The sequence below is a fragment of the Dendrobates tinctorius genome, unplaced genomic scaffold (genome assembly GCF_039654945.1).
Source record: "Dendrobates tinctorius isolate UK_male_01 unplaced genomic scaffold, ASM3965494v1 ptg000495l, whole genome shotgun sequence".
NCBI lineage: Eukaryota > Metazoa > Chordata > Amphibia > Anura > Dendrobatidae > Dendrobates > Dendrobates tinctorius.
This window is the reverse complement of record NW_027362155.1, coordinates 626,321-638,584: the sequence shown is the minus strand read 5'-3', so window position 1 is coordinate 638,584 and position 12,264 is coordinate 626,321. Positions and strand designations below refer to the sequence as shown.

The following is a 12,264-nucleotide window of genomic DNA, read 5'->3' as shown; positions in this document are numbered from 1 at the left end:
GTGATCACTGTCTTACCTGTACACTATACACTATATACAGAGCTCCTGTGTGTAATGTCACTGGTGATCACTGTATTACCTGTACACTATACACTATATACAGAGCTCCTGTGTATAATTTTACTGGTGATCCCTGTATTACCTGTACACTATATACAGAGCTCCTGTGTATAATGTCACTGGTGATCACTGTATTACCTGTACACTATATACTATATAGAGAGCTCCTGTGTATAATGTCACTGGTGATCACTGTATACCTGTACACTGACACTATATACAGAGCTCCTGTGTATAATGTCACTGGTGATCACTGTATTACCTGTACACTGACACTATATACAGAGCTCCTGTGTATAATGTCACTGGTGATCCCTGTTTTACCTGTACACTGACACTATATACAGAGCTCCTGTGTATAATGTCACTGGTGATCACTGTATTACCTGTACACTGACACTATATACAGAGCTTCTGTGTATAATGTCACTGGTGATCACTGTATTACCTGTACACTATACACTATATACAGAGCTCCTGTGTATAATATTACTGGTGATCCCTGTATTACCTGTACACTATATACAGAGCTCCTGTGTATAATGTCACTGGTGATCACTGTATTACCTGTACACTATACACTATATACAGAGCTCCTGTGTATAATGTCACTGGTGATCACTGTATTACCTGTACACTATATACTATATACAGAGCTCCTGTGTATAATGTCACTGGTGATCACTGTATTACCTGTACACTATATACTATATACAGAGCTCCTGTGTATAATGTCACTGGTGATCACAGTATACCTGTACACTGACACTATATACAGAGCTCCTGTGTATAATGTCACTGGTGATCACTGTATTACCTGTACACTATACACTATATACAGAGCTCCTGTGTGTAATGTCACTGGTGATCACTGTATTACCTGTACACTATACACTATATACAGAGCTCCTGTGTATAATATTACTGGTGATCCCTGTATTACCTGTACACTATATACAGAGCTCCTGTGTAAAATGTCACTGGTGATCACTGTATTACCTGTACACTATATACTATATACAGAGCTCCTGTGTATAATGTCACTGGTGATCACTGTATACCTGTACACTGACACTATATACAGAGCTCCTGTGTATAATGTCACTGGTGATCACTGTATTACCTGTACACTATACACTATATACAGAGCTCCTGTGTATAATTTTACTGGTGATCCCTGTATTACCTGTACACTATATACAGAGCTCCTGTGTATAATGTCACTGGTGATCACTGTATTACCTGTACACTATATACTATATAGAGAGCTCCTGTGTATAATGTCACTGGTGATCACTGTATACCTGTACACTGACACTATATACAGAGCTCCTGTGTATAATGTCACTGGTGATCACTGTATTACCTGTACACTATACACTATATACAGAGCTCCTGTGTGTAATATCACTGGTGATCACTGTATTACCTGTACACTATACACTATATACAGAGCTCCTGTGTATAATGTCACTGGTGATCACTGTATTACCTGTACACTATACACTATATACAGAGCTCCTGTGTGTAATGTCACTGGTGATCACTGTATTACCTGTACACTATACACTATATGCAGAGCTCCTGTGTATAATGTCACAAGATCACTGTATTACCTGTACACTGACACTATATACAGAGTTCCTGTGTATAATGTCACTGGTGATCACTGTATTACCTGTACACTGACACTATATATAGAGTTCCTGTGTATAATGTCACTGGTGATCACTGTATTACCTGTACACTATACACTATATATTGAGCTCCTGTGTATAATGTCACTGGTGATCACTGTATTACCTGTAGACTATATACAGAGCTTCTGTGTATAATATCACTGGTGATCACTGTATTACCTGTACACTGACACTATATACAGAGCTCCTGTGTATAATATCACTGGTGGTCACTGTATTACCTGTACACTGACACTATATACAGAGCTCCTGTGTATAATGTCACTGGGGATCACTGTATTACCTGTACTGTTGTGAGTTCATTTTCCCCTTTACCACTGAGGCCCGATGAACTCCCTCTTCTAGTAAAGAAAGATAGTGAGCCTGATTATCTAGCATCTGGGTCTAATGATGATGATTGGCTGAGTGGAGTTTCTGACTGGATATAAGGCTGTCCACGCCCTTCTGCTCTGCGGGTGATTTCTCTTTGGGATCCTTGGATACCAGTCTGAATTCCTGCTCTCCAAATGCTCTTCCGTTTGCATTTGTACGTTGTCTTTGTTTTGCTGGATTTCTGTCATTCCCTGCTGGGGTGAGCTGAATTCCTTTAGCTCTGTCTTCAGAAAATACCTGAGTGCTGATATAGTTTTTGAAGCCTAGCTGCTTCAGGGCCTTTTTCCATATCAGCTTGTTGGCTTATGTCTTTTTAGGGTTTTTTGCAGATTGCAGACAGCAGCTGTCCTATCCTGTCCTATTTTTAGTTAGCTTGGGCCCCATTGTTTGCTCAGCCTATCTTTCTATCTGTGTGTGTGTTTTTTCATCTTGCTTCACCGTCATTATATGTTGGGGGCTGCCTTTTACTTTGGGGTCTGCTTTGGGGCAGTTTAGATTTCCTTTTCTGTCTTTAGGCTATTTAGTTTCTCCGGCTGTGATCGAGGAGTCTAGGGCACCGTAGGAAACCCCCACGGCTACTTCTAGTTGTGTTGTTAGGTTCAGGGGTCTGCAATCTGATAGTTGCCAACTTCTTCGGTTTTCTGGACTTAGCTGCTATTTTTGTGTCTGCCTCCTATGGTGACTCATTCATAATAGAATCACCCGCCGAACCGCAGATCCTAGGGTACTCAATAACAGGAAAGAATTGTAAAAAAAAAAAAGTGTGTATATTTTTTCCTCTATATCTCTGAGGCCGTAGGGGGATTTTTTTTCTCTCAATGGAGATAAAGCAATTGTCTGATCGTGTGGAGCAGCTCGCTGTGGAAGTGCGGGGAATTTCCGCCTACCTTGCTCATTCACATACTGCTGAACCAAAGATTCCCACACCTGATGTATTTTTTGGGGATCGGTCTAAATTTTTGAATTTCAAAAATAATTGTAAATTATTTTTTGCCTTGAAGCCTAACTCGTCAGGGAGCTCCGCGCAGCAGGTTAAAATTGTCATCTCTTTGCTGCGTGGCGATCCCCAGGATTGGGCGTTTTCTTTGAAACCTGATGATCCTATTCTGACTAATGTGAACGCATTTTTTCAAGCCTTGGGGTTGTTGTATGACGAACCTAATGCCATTGATCAGGCTGAAAAGACCCTGCTGGCATTGAACCAGGGTCAAGATTCTGAAGAATCGTACTGTCAAAAATTCCGAAAGTGGGCGGTACTTACTACCTGGAATGATAATGCCTTGGCTGCTCTCTTTCGGAAGGGTTTGTCAGAAGCCGTAAAAGATACTATGGTGGGATTTCCTGTTCCCTCTGGTCTTGACGATTCTATGTCATTAGCCATTCAGATTGATCGGCGTTTGCGCGAACGCAAAACTGCACGAGTAGTGTTGCCACTTGTTGAACAAATGTCTGAACCTATGCAATGTGATAGAGTTTTGTCCAGAGAGCAGCGTCAGGAGTTCAGAAGGCGTAATAAGTTGTGTTTTTTCTGTGGAGATGCCTCGCATATTATTTCTGTCTGTCCTAAACGAGAGAAACGCTTTGCACACACGTTTTCTGTTGGTGGTGTTCAACCTAAGTTTCTTCTGGCTATTACTCTGATCTGCTCCCTGTCCACATTTTCCGCCAAGGCTTTTGTGGATTCGGGAGCAGCTCTAAACCTAATGGACTTGGATTTTGCTAAACGTTGTGGATTTCCGATGACACCTCTGCAGACGCCTATTCCTTTGAGGGGGATTGATGCTACTCCTTTGGCAAAAAATAAACCTCAGTTTTGGACCCAGGTGGTAATGCGGGTCGCCCCAGACCATCAAGAAAATTGCAGATTTTTGGTGTTGCATAATCTGCATGATACCATTGTTCTGGGGTTTCCCTGGTTGCAAATTCATAATCCAGTTTTGGATTGGAAATCTGTGTCTGTGGTGAGTTGGGGTTGTCGGTGTGCCTTTAGTGAGGCTCCGGTGTTTTCCACCTCTCCTCAGTCGCATGATGTTCCTGATTATTTGGCGGACTTTTATGATGTATTTAGTGAGAATGAGTCTGCGTCTCTGCCTCCTCATAGAAGTTATGACTGTCCAATTGAACTGAGCCCGGGGTGTAAATTCCCCAAGGGTCGGCTCTTCAATTTATCTGTACCCGAGCACGAGGCTATGCGATCCTATATTAAGGAGGCGTTGGAGAAGGGTCATATTAGACCATCCTCTTCACCCTTAGGTGCCAGTTTTTTTTTTGTAGCCAAAAAAGATGGATCATTAAGACCTTGTATTGATTATCGTGCCCTCAACAAAATTACTGTTAAATATCAGTATCCGTTACCCCTGATTTCGGATCTATTCTCTAGAGTTAAAGGTGCTTGTTGGTTTACCAAGCTTGACCTCAGGGGGGCGTATAATCTTATTCGCATTAAGCATGGGGATGAATGGAAGACGGCGTTTAATACTCCGGAGGGACATTTTGAGTACCTGGTGATGCCTTTTGGGCTCACTAATGCCCCTTCTGTCTTCCAGTGCTTCATGAACAATATTTTCAGAGATTTTGTCGATAAATTTTTGATTATCTACCTGGATGATATTTTGATCTTCTCCAAGGATTGGGATTCTCATGTGGAACATGTTCGGACTGTGTTCCGGATCTTGAGGGAGAATTCCCTGTATGTCAAAGGATCTAAATGCCTTTTTGGAGTACAGAGGATTTCTTTTTTGGGATTTATTTTGTCTCCGTCAACTATTGAAATGGACCCGGCCAAGGTACAGGCCATTCATGATTGGGTTCAGCCCACTTCTTTGAAGGCCCTTCAGAAGTTTTTGGGTTTTGCTAACTTTTATCGGAAATTTATAGCAAAATTTTCTAGTATTGCCAAGCCATTGACTGATTTGACTAAGAAGGGTGCTGATGTGTTAAATTGGTCTCCAGAGGCTGTTTCTTCCTTTCAGGAGCTGAAGCGAAGATTCACCTCCGCCCAGGTTTTGCGGCAACCTGATGTCTCACTTCCGTTCCAGGTAGAGGTGGATGCTTCTGAGATTGGTGCAGGAGCTGTTTTGTCCCAAAAGGATCCTGTAACATCTAAAATGAATCCCTGTGCTTTCTTTTCCCAAAAGTTCTCTCCATCTGAACGTAACTATGATGTGGGGAATCGGGAACTGTTGGCCATGAAATGGGCATTTGAGGAGTGGAGACATTGGTTGGAGGGAGCTAAGCATCAAGTCGTGGTCCTCACTGACCACAAAAATTTGATTTACCTAGAGTCGGCTAAGCGCTTGAACCCTAGACAGGCTAGGTGGGCCTTGATTTTTACACGTTTTGATTTTGTGGTTTCTTTTCTTCCTGGAACTAAGAATGTCAAGGCAGACGCCCTCTCTAGGAGCTTCTTTGCCGATTCTCCTGTGGTGACCAAACCTGCTACCATCTTAGGCGAAGGGGTAGTTCTTTCTGCCATCTCGCCCGATTTGAGACGTGCTCTGGAAGAGTTCCAGGAGGACAAACCTGAGCGTTGTCCCAGTGGGAAGTTGTATGTTCCTGACCAGTGGAAGAGGAGAGTGATGTCTGAAGTTCATTGCTCTGCTTTGTCTGGTCATCCAGGTATTTTTGGTACTAGAGATTTGGTGAGTCGGTCTTTTTGGTGGCCCTCCTTGTCTCGTGATGTCAGGAATTTTGTGCAGTCCTGTGGGACTTGCTCCCGGTCTAAATCGTGTTCTCGCTCTAGTGGGTTGTTGATGCCTTTGCCTGTCCCCAAGAGGCCATGGACCCATATTTCAATGGATTTTATCTCTGATATGCCTGTCTCTCAGAGAATGACTGTTATTTGGGTGATTTGTGATAGATTCTCTAAGATGGTCCATCTTGTACCACTCCCTAAGTTGCCGTCTTCCTCTGAGTTGGTACCCCTGTTTTTGCAACAGGTGGTTCGCTTGCACGGGATTCCTGAGAACATTGTATCTGACAGAGGAGTTCAGTTTGTGTCTAGATTTTGGAGAACTTTCTGTTCCAAGCTGGGAATTCAGTTGTCCTTCTCCTCTGCTTTTCACCCTCAGACCAATGGGCAGACAGAGAGAACAAACCAGACCTTGGAGTCATATTTGAGATGTTTTATTTCCGCTGATCAGGATGATTGGGTTTCATTTTTGCCCTTGGCCGAATTTGCTTTAAATAATAGAGCTAGTTCTGCCACTTTGATGTCACCTTTTTTTGTAACTTTGGGTTTCATCCTCGATTTTCTTCAGGGCAGGTGGAGCCCTCTGCCTGCCCAGGTGTTGACACTGTGGTGGAGAGAATGCACCAGATCTGGGATCAAGTGGTGGATAAGTTATCTCTCTCCCAGGAAAAGGCCCAGCGGTTTTCCAACCGACATAGGACCATTGGTCCCCAGTTTAAGGTTGGTGATATGGTGTGGTTATCATCAAAAAATATTGCTATGAAGGTGGCTTCTCCTAAGTTTAAGCCTAGATTTATTGGACCTTACAAGATTTTGGATATTATTAATCCGGTCTCTTTTCGTTTGGCTCTTCCTGTCACATTTAAAATCCATAATGTGTTCCATAAGTCTTTGCTGAAGAGGTTTGTTGAACCTGTTGTTCCTGGGGTGGCACCTCCAGACCCTGTATTGGTTGAAGGTAACATGGAATATGAGGTAGAGAAAGTACTGGATTCCCGTCTGGCTAGACGGAGACTCCAGTATTTGGTTAAGTGGAAGGGTCATGGTCAGGAGGATAATTCCTGGGTCTCTGCCTCTGATATTCATGCCAAAAGATTGGTGCGTGCCTTTCATCGGGCTCACCCTGATCGCCCTGGTGGCGTGGTTGAGGGTTCGGTGACCCATCAAGGGGGAGGTACTGTTGTGAGTTCATTTTCCCCTTTACCACTGAGGCCCGATGAACTCCCTCTTCTAGTAAAGAAAGATAGTGAGCCTGATTATCTAGCATCTGGGTCTAATGGTGATGATTGGCTGAGTGGAGTTTCTGACTGGATATAAGGCTGTCCACGCCCTTCTGCTCTGCGGGTGATTTCTCTTTGGGATCCTTGGATACCAGTCTGAATTCCTGCTCTCCAAAAGCTAAGTTTTCTGCTCTTCCGTTTGCATTTGTACGTTGTCTTTGTTTTGCTGGATTTCTGTCATTCCCTGCTGGGGTGAGCTGAATTCCTTTAGCTCTGTCTTCAGAAAATACCTGAGTGCTGATATAGTTTTTGAAGCCTAGCTGCTTCAGGGCCTTTTTCCATATCAGCCTGTTGGCTTATGTCTTTTTAGGGTTTTTTGCAGATTGCAGACAGCAGCTGTCCTATCCTGTCCTATTTTTAGTTAGCTTGGGCCCCATTGTTTGCTCAGCCTATCTTTCTATCTGTGTGTGTGTTTTTTCATCTTGCTTCACCGTCATTATATGTTGGGGGCTGCCTTTTACTTTGGGGTCTGCTCTGGGGCAGTTTAGATTTCCTTTTCTGTATTTAGGCTATTTAGTTTCTCCGGCTGTGATCGAGGGGTCTAGGGCACCGTAGGAACCCCCCACGGCTACTTCTAGTTGTGTTGTTAGGTTCAGGGGTCTGCAATCTGATAGTTGCCAACTTCTCCGGTTTTCTGGACTTAGCTGCTATTTTTGTGTCTGCCTCCTACGGTGACTCATTCATAATACTGTACACTGACACTATATATAGAGTTCCTGTGTATAATGTCACTGGTGATCACTGTATTACCTGTACACTGTACACTATATACAGAGCTCCTGTGTATAATGTCACTGGTGATCCCTGTATTACCTGTACACAGACACTATATACAGAGCTCCTGTGTATAATGTCACTGGTGATCACTCTATTACCTGTACACAGATACTTTGTACAGAGATCCTGTATATAATGTCACTGGTGATCACTCTATTACCTGTACACAGATACTTTGTACAGAGTTCCTGTGTATAATGTCACTGGTGATCTCTCCATTACTTGTATACTTACACTATACACTATATACAGAGCTCCTGTGTATAATGTCACCAGTGATCACTGTATTTCCTGTACACTGACACTATATACAGAGCTCCTGTGTATAATGTCACCAGTGATCACTGTATTACCTGTATATTGAAACTATATACAGAGCTCCTGGGTATAATGTCACCGGTGATCACTGTATTACCTGTACACTATATATAGCGCTCCTGAGTATAATGTCACTGGTGATCACTGTATTACATGTACACTGAAACTATATACAGAGCTCCTGCGTATAATGTCACCACTGGTAATATTAGTGTTATTAGTATTGTGGTTTAATGATCAGTAGAGTTGAGCGAAACAAGTCAGCCAGATTCATAAGTTGCCGACTTATGGCAAAGTCGGGTTTCGCCGACCGAAACCCGACCACGGCGTGAAGTCGGCCATGCGGTCGGCAAAACTAGCTCCAAAGTCGGATTTCCCAGAATGCTTGCACGTGACTCTTTTCAGCCACTGATCAAGGATGTACACTGTGGGCAACGAGATGACATGTGCAGCGTCTGGAGAGAGAGAGTTTTTGCGCACTTTAGAAAAGTGGTCCGGCATGTAGGTGTGTTTACTGTCCTCCACTCCCTGCCGACTTTGCATCTCCATTGACTTGCATTGGGTTTTGTGTTTCAGTCGGACCTTTGACTTTTCCCTATAGACGTCTGATTTCGTTCAACTCGACTTAAGAAAGTCTGGTTTCATGAAACCCGACTCGACCCTAAAAAAGGCAAAGTCGCTCATCTCTAATGATCAGTATTATAGTACTCTCACTATGTGATAGTAATATGTGATCTTATCATGATTTGGTGGTATTTCTCCTGTACGGGACAGTATTTGGTCACTATGTGGTCTGGTCATGATGTGACTGCAGTAATCCCCTGTATGCGGTATTATTCGGTCACTATGTGGTCTGGTCAGTGTGGCGGTATTTTTCCCCTGTATGTGAAATTATTCGGTCACCAAGTGGTGGTAATATGTGGTCTAGTCATGGTGTGGCGGTATTTGTTCCCTGTATGTGATATTATTCGGTCAACAAGTGGTGGTAATATGTGGTCTGGGCATGGTGCGGTGGTATTTGTCCCCTGTATGTGATATTATTCGGTCACCAAGTGATGGTAATATGTGGTCTGGCCATGGTGCGGTGGTATTTGTTCCCTGTATGTGATATTATTCGGTCTCCAAGTGGTGGTAATATGTGGTCTGGCCATGGTGCGGTGGTATTTGTTCCCTGTATGTGATATTATTCGGTCAAAATGTGGTGGTAATATGTGGTCTGGTCATGGTGTGGCGGTATTTGTTTCCTGTATGTGATATTATTCGGTCAACATGTGGTGGTAATATGTGGTCTGGTCATGGTGTGGCAGTATTTGTTCCCTGTATGTTATATTATTCGGTCACTATGAGGAGGTAATATGGTGTCTGGTCATGGTGTGGCGGAATTTGGTCCTTTTGTATGTGGTATTATTGGTCTTGGTATAGGGAATTGTGTTGTACATGGAGGTCACTTGTTCTATCTGATATCAATAAGGAGAAGATTCTTGATTTCCAATAGAGATTAAACACTTGGACGTTTAACACCTCCCTGTCCCGTGACTATTACACAGTAGCAAATATGCACTTCCAGTGGTTCTACGGTAAAAACAAGTAATCAACTATCCTAAGGTCATGTTCACACATTCAGTATTTGGTCAGTATTTTGTCTAAGTATTTGTAAGCCAAAACCAGGAGTGGGTGATATATACAGAATTGGTGACGTGTCTTTACAAGACTTTTCCTCTGATTATTCCACTCCTGGGTTTGACTTAGAAATATTGATGTAAAATACTGACCAAATACTGAATGTGTGAATGTGGCCAAAGGATAAGTTATAGATTGGTGGGGGTCCGACTGCTGGGACCCTGCAGCGATCTGCAGAATGTGAACACTTATCCCTATTAGTATGGACTCGACCACTGATCTATTCATCCCCTAAGGGGCTGCACTTGGCTTTTTCTGGAAGCCCCCAAAGAGGATGAATGGAGCTGCGGTCAGACATCCCACCTGCCGCTGCATTATAAAATGGGGATAAAAGTGTCCGTTCATGAATAAAAGTTCTTCATTCTTCCGATCGGTGCACTTTCCAATGGTCGGATTCCAACGATCAATAAGTTATCACCTAACCTGCGGATAGCACCCTTTAATGCAAACTACTGTAATTGTACATCCCAGTTATGGTGGCGCACAGTAGAGGTGCAGCCACCGCCTGTGCTTTACAGTCGACGCTCCACTATATCGGGGATAACGGCTAAGTTATTTGCATATAGCTGTAGGGTGGGCTGTAGGGTGGGCCCCTAGGGTCAATTCCCCCTGTAGGCCACAGACAAACCAGTCCGACCCTGGGGAAAAAGGGGAGAAAGATTTGTAGGCAAGCTACGAATATTTTGTGGATAAAGAGGAGACAGGCACATGAGAAGGTCAGGAATAGGACAGTGAGATGAGAAGGGCAGGAGGAAGAGAGACAGAGGAGATAGGCAGGCATGGGAGAAAGACAAAACATAGAGGGAGAAAGGCAGATAAGCCACAGGAGGCAGATAAAGAATGCAGGCAGGAGAGAAAGAATAGACAGGAATGGGAATGGAGACAGACATGCTGGGAAGGCAGTAAGAGAACACAGACGTCACAGTGCTTTTCTCCAATCACCTGAGGACATAGTTGGACTCCTCAGAGATCAACTCTGCTCTACAGCTGCTCATGGAGGACACTATGGGGAGCACACACAAGACAGAGACTTCTTGAGAGATGTGACAGATGACTTACCTGGAGAAGTTGCTCCATGCCGGATGGAAGCCCTTTCAATATTGGAGTGTCTAGTTCATAACTTGGTGGGGCAGATGGTGCACTTGTACTCGGGGGTGCATATGGTGCAATGAGATTATAGCTCGGAGGTTCATCTTCAAGAGGTTTAGTCTGAGGTGATGATGAATCTGCAAAGAGTTTGGAGACTCAATGTGAAATTTTGGAAACGTGAATGATCATGGTCATAAACTCATATTCTGCAATGGTTAATGCTCTACATTCCCTGTATATTCTATACAGTTATTCTCTTATTGTGCCAGCAAAGTGAAACCTTCCACATGTCATTGATGTCCAATACATAAAAAACTCTTATTCTTCTGTGCTGGCTCCTCACGTGATCAAACCTTCTTCTATTTAGATCAATTTACTCAACAAAATAGAGAAGAATCTTCTGTCCATAATAACTATTCTATTAGATGGACATCTCCAAGTCCTTCCATAAAATGGACATCTCTCGGTCCTTCTACAAGTGACATCTCCAAGCCCTTCTAAAAGATGGACATTTTCAGGCCCATCTACGAGATGGTTATTTTGAGGGAACTCTACAAAACAAACATCTCCAGGACCTTTTATGAGATGAACAACTTCATACCCTTCTATGAGATGGACATTTCCATGTCCTTTTAGGAGACAGACATCATTCAGCCCTTCTACAAGACAGGCATCTCCAGGCTCTTCCACGAGATGTACATTTCCAAGTTTCTTTATTTGAGATTAATCTCTCTAGATTGTTCTGTTAAAATATTGCTCTGTGTTTTAATTGAAAATTTTGGTAAATACAGACAAGAAGGGTAAGAACCTGCCCTCCACAAAAAAAAAATAAAGTCGCTATCTAGGTTCTTCTATTGCATAAATATCGCCAGGTTCTTCCATGAAGTGTACACTTTGAGGTTTTTCAACAAGATGGACGTTTCATATTTTTCCTATGACATAATTAGAATAAAATCACGCTCCAACAAATACATAAGACCTAACTAGTCTAACTTGGTCTGAAGAAGAGCATTGTGTACCTGAAACTTGTAACCAGTGTAGACTTTCACAAATAAAGGATCATTTGAATAAAATCCTAAGGATTGATGGATCTATTTAATGGATTGACAGCAACACTTCAGGCGTCATTTTTCTTCACTTTAATCACCTTTCCCAAAGGATGTTGGCACCTTCAGAAGTGAAATTCACACCAAAGACCAAAGGCTTAAGCAGTCATCATTGGTCTGACCCACCTGTAAATAGGGGTACTGTCACGATTCCTCCACCCAGTGTGGTAAATGGCAGCTTAGCCAACCAA

At 43.0% G+C, this 12,264-nt stretch overlaps 1 protein-coding gene across 2 annotated transcripts in view; it reads right to left on the bottom strand.

Annotated features, from left to right (window-relative positions):
• The window catches only part of LOC141078052 (phospholipid scramblase 2-like), an 88,410-nt gene that overhangs the window by 24,587 nt on the left and 51,559 nt on the right, over nt 1-12,264 (bottom strand). For both annotated transcript variants that reach the window (XM_073564858.1, XM_073564857.1), the window contains one exon: nt 10,938-11,104. In XM_073564858.1, the coding sequence (XP_073420959.1) occupies nt 10,938-11,104 (167 nt within the window). The remainder of the gene's footprint in view (nt 1-10,937; nt 11,105-12,264) is intronic.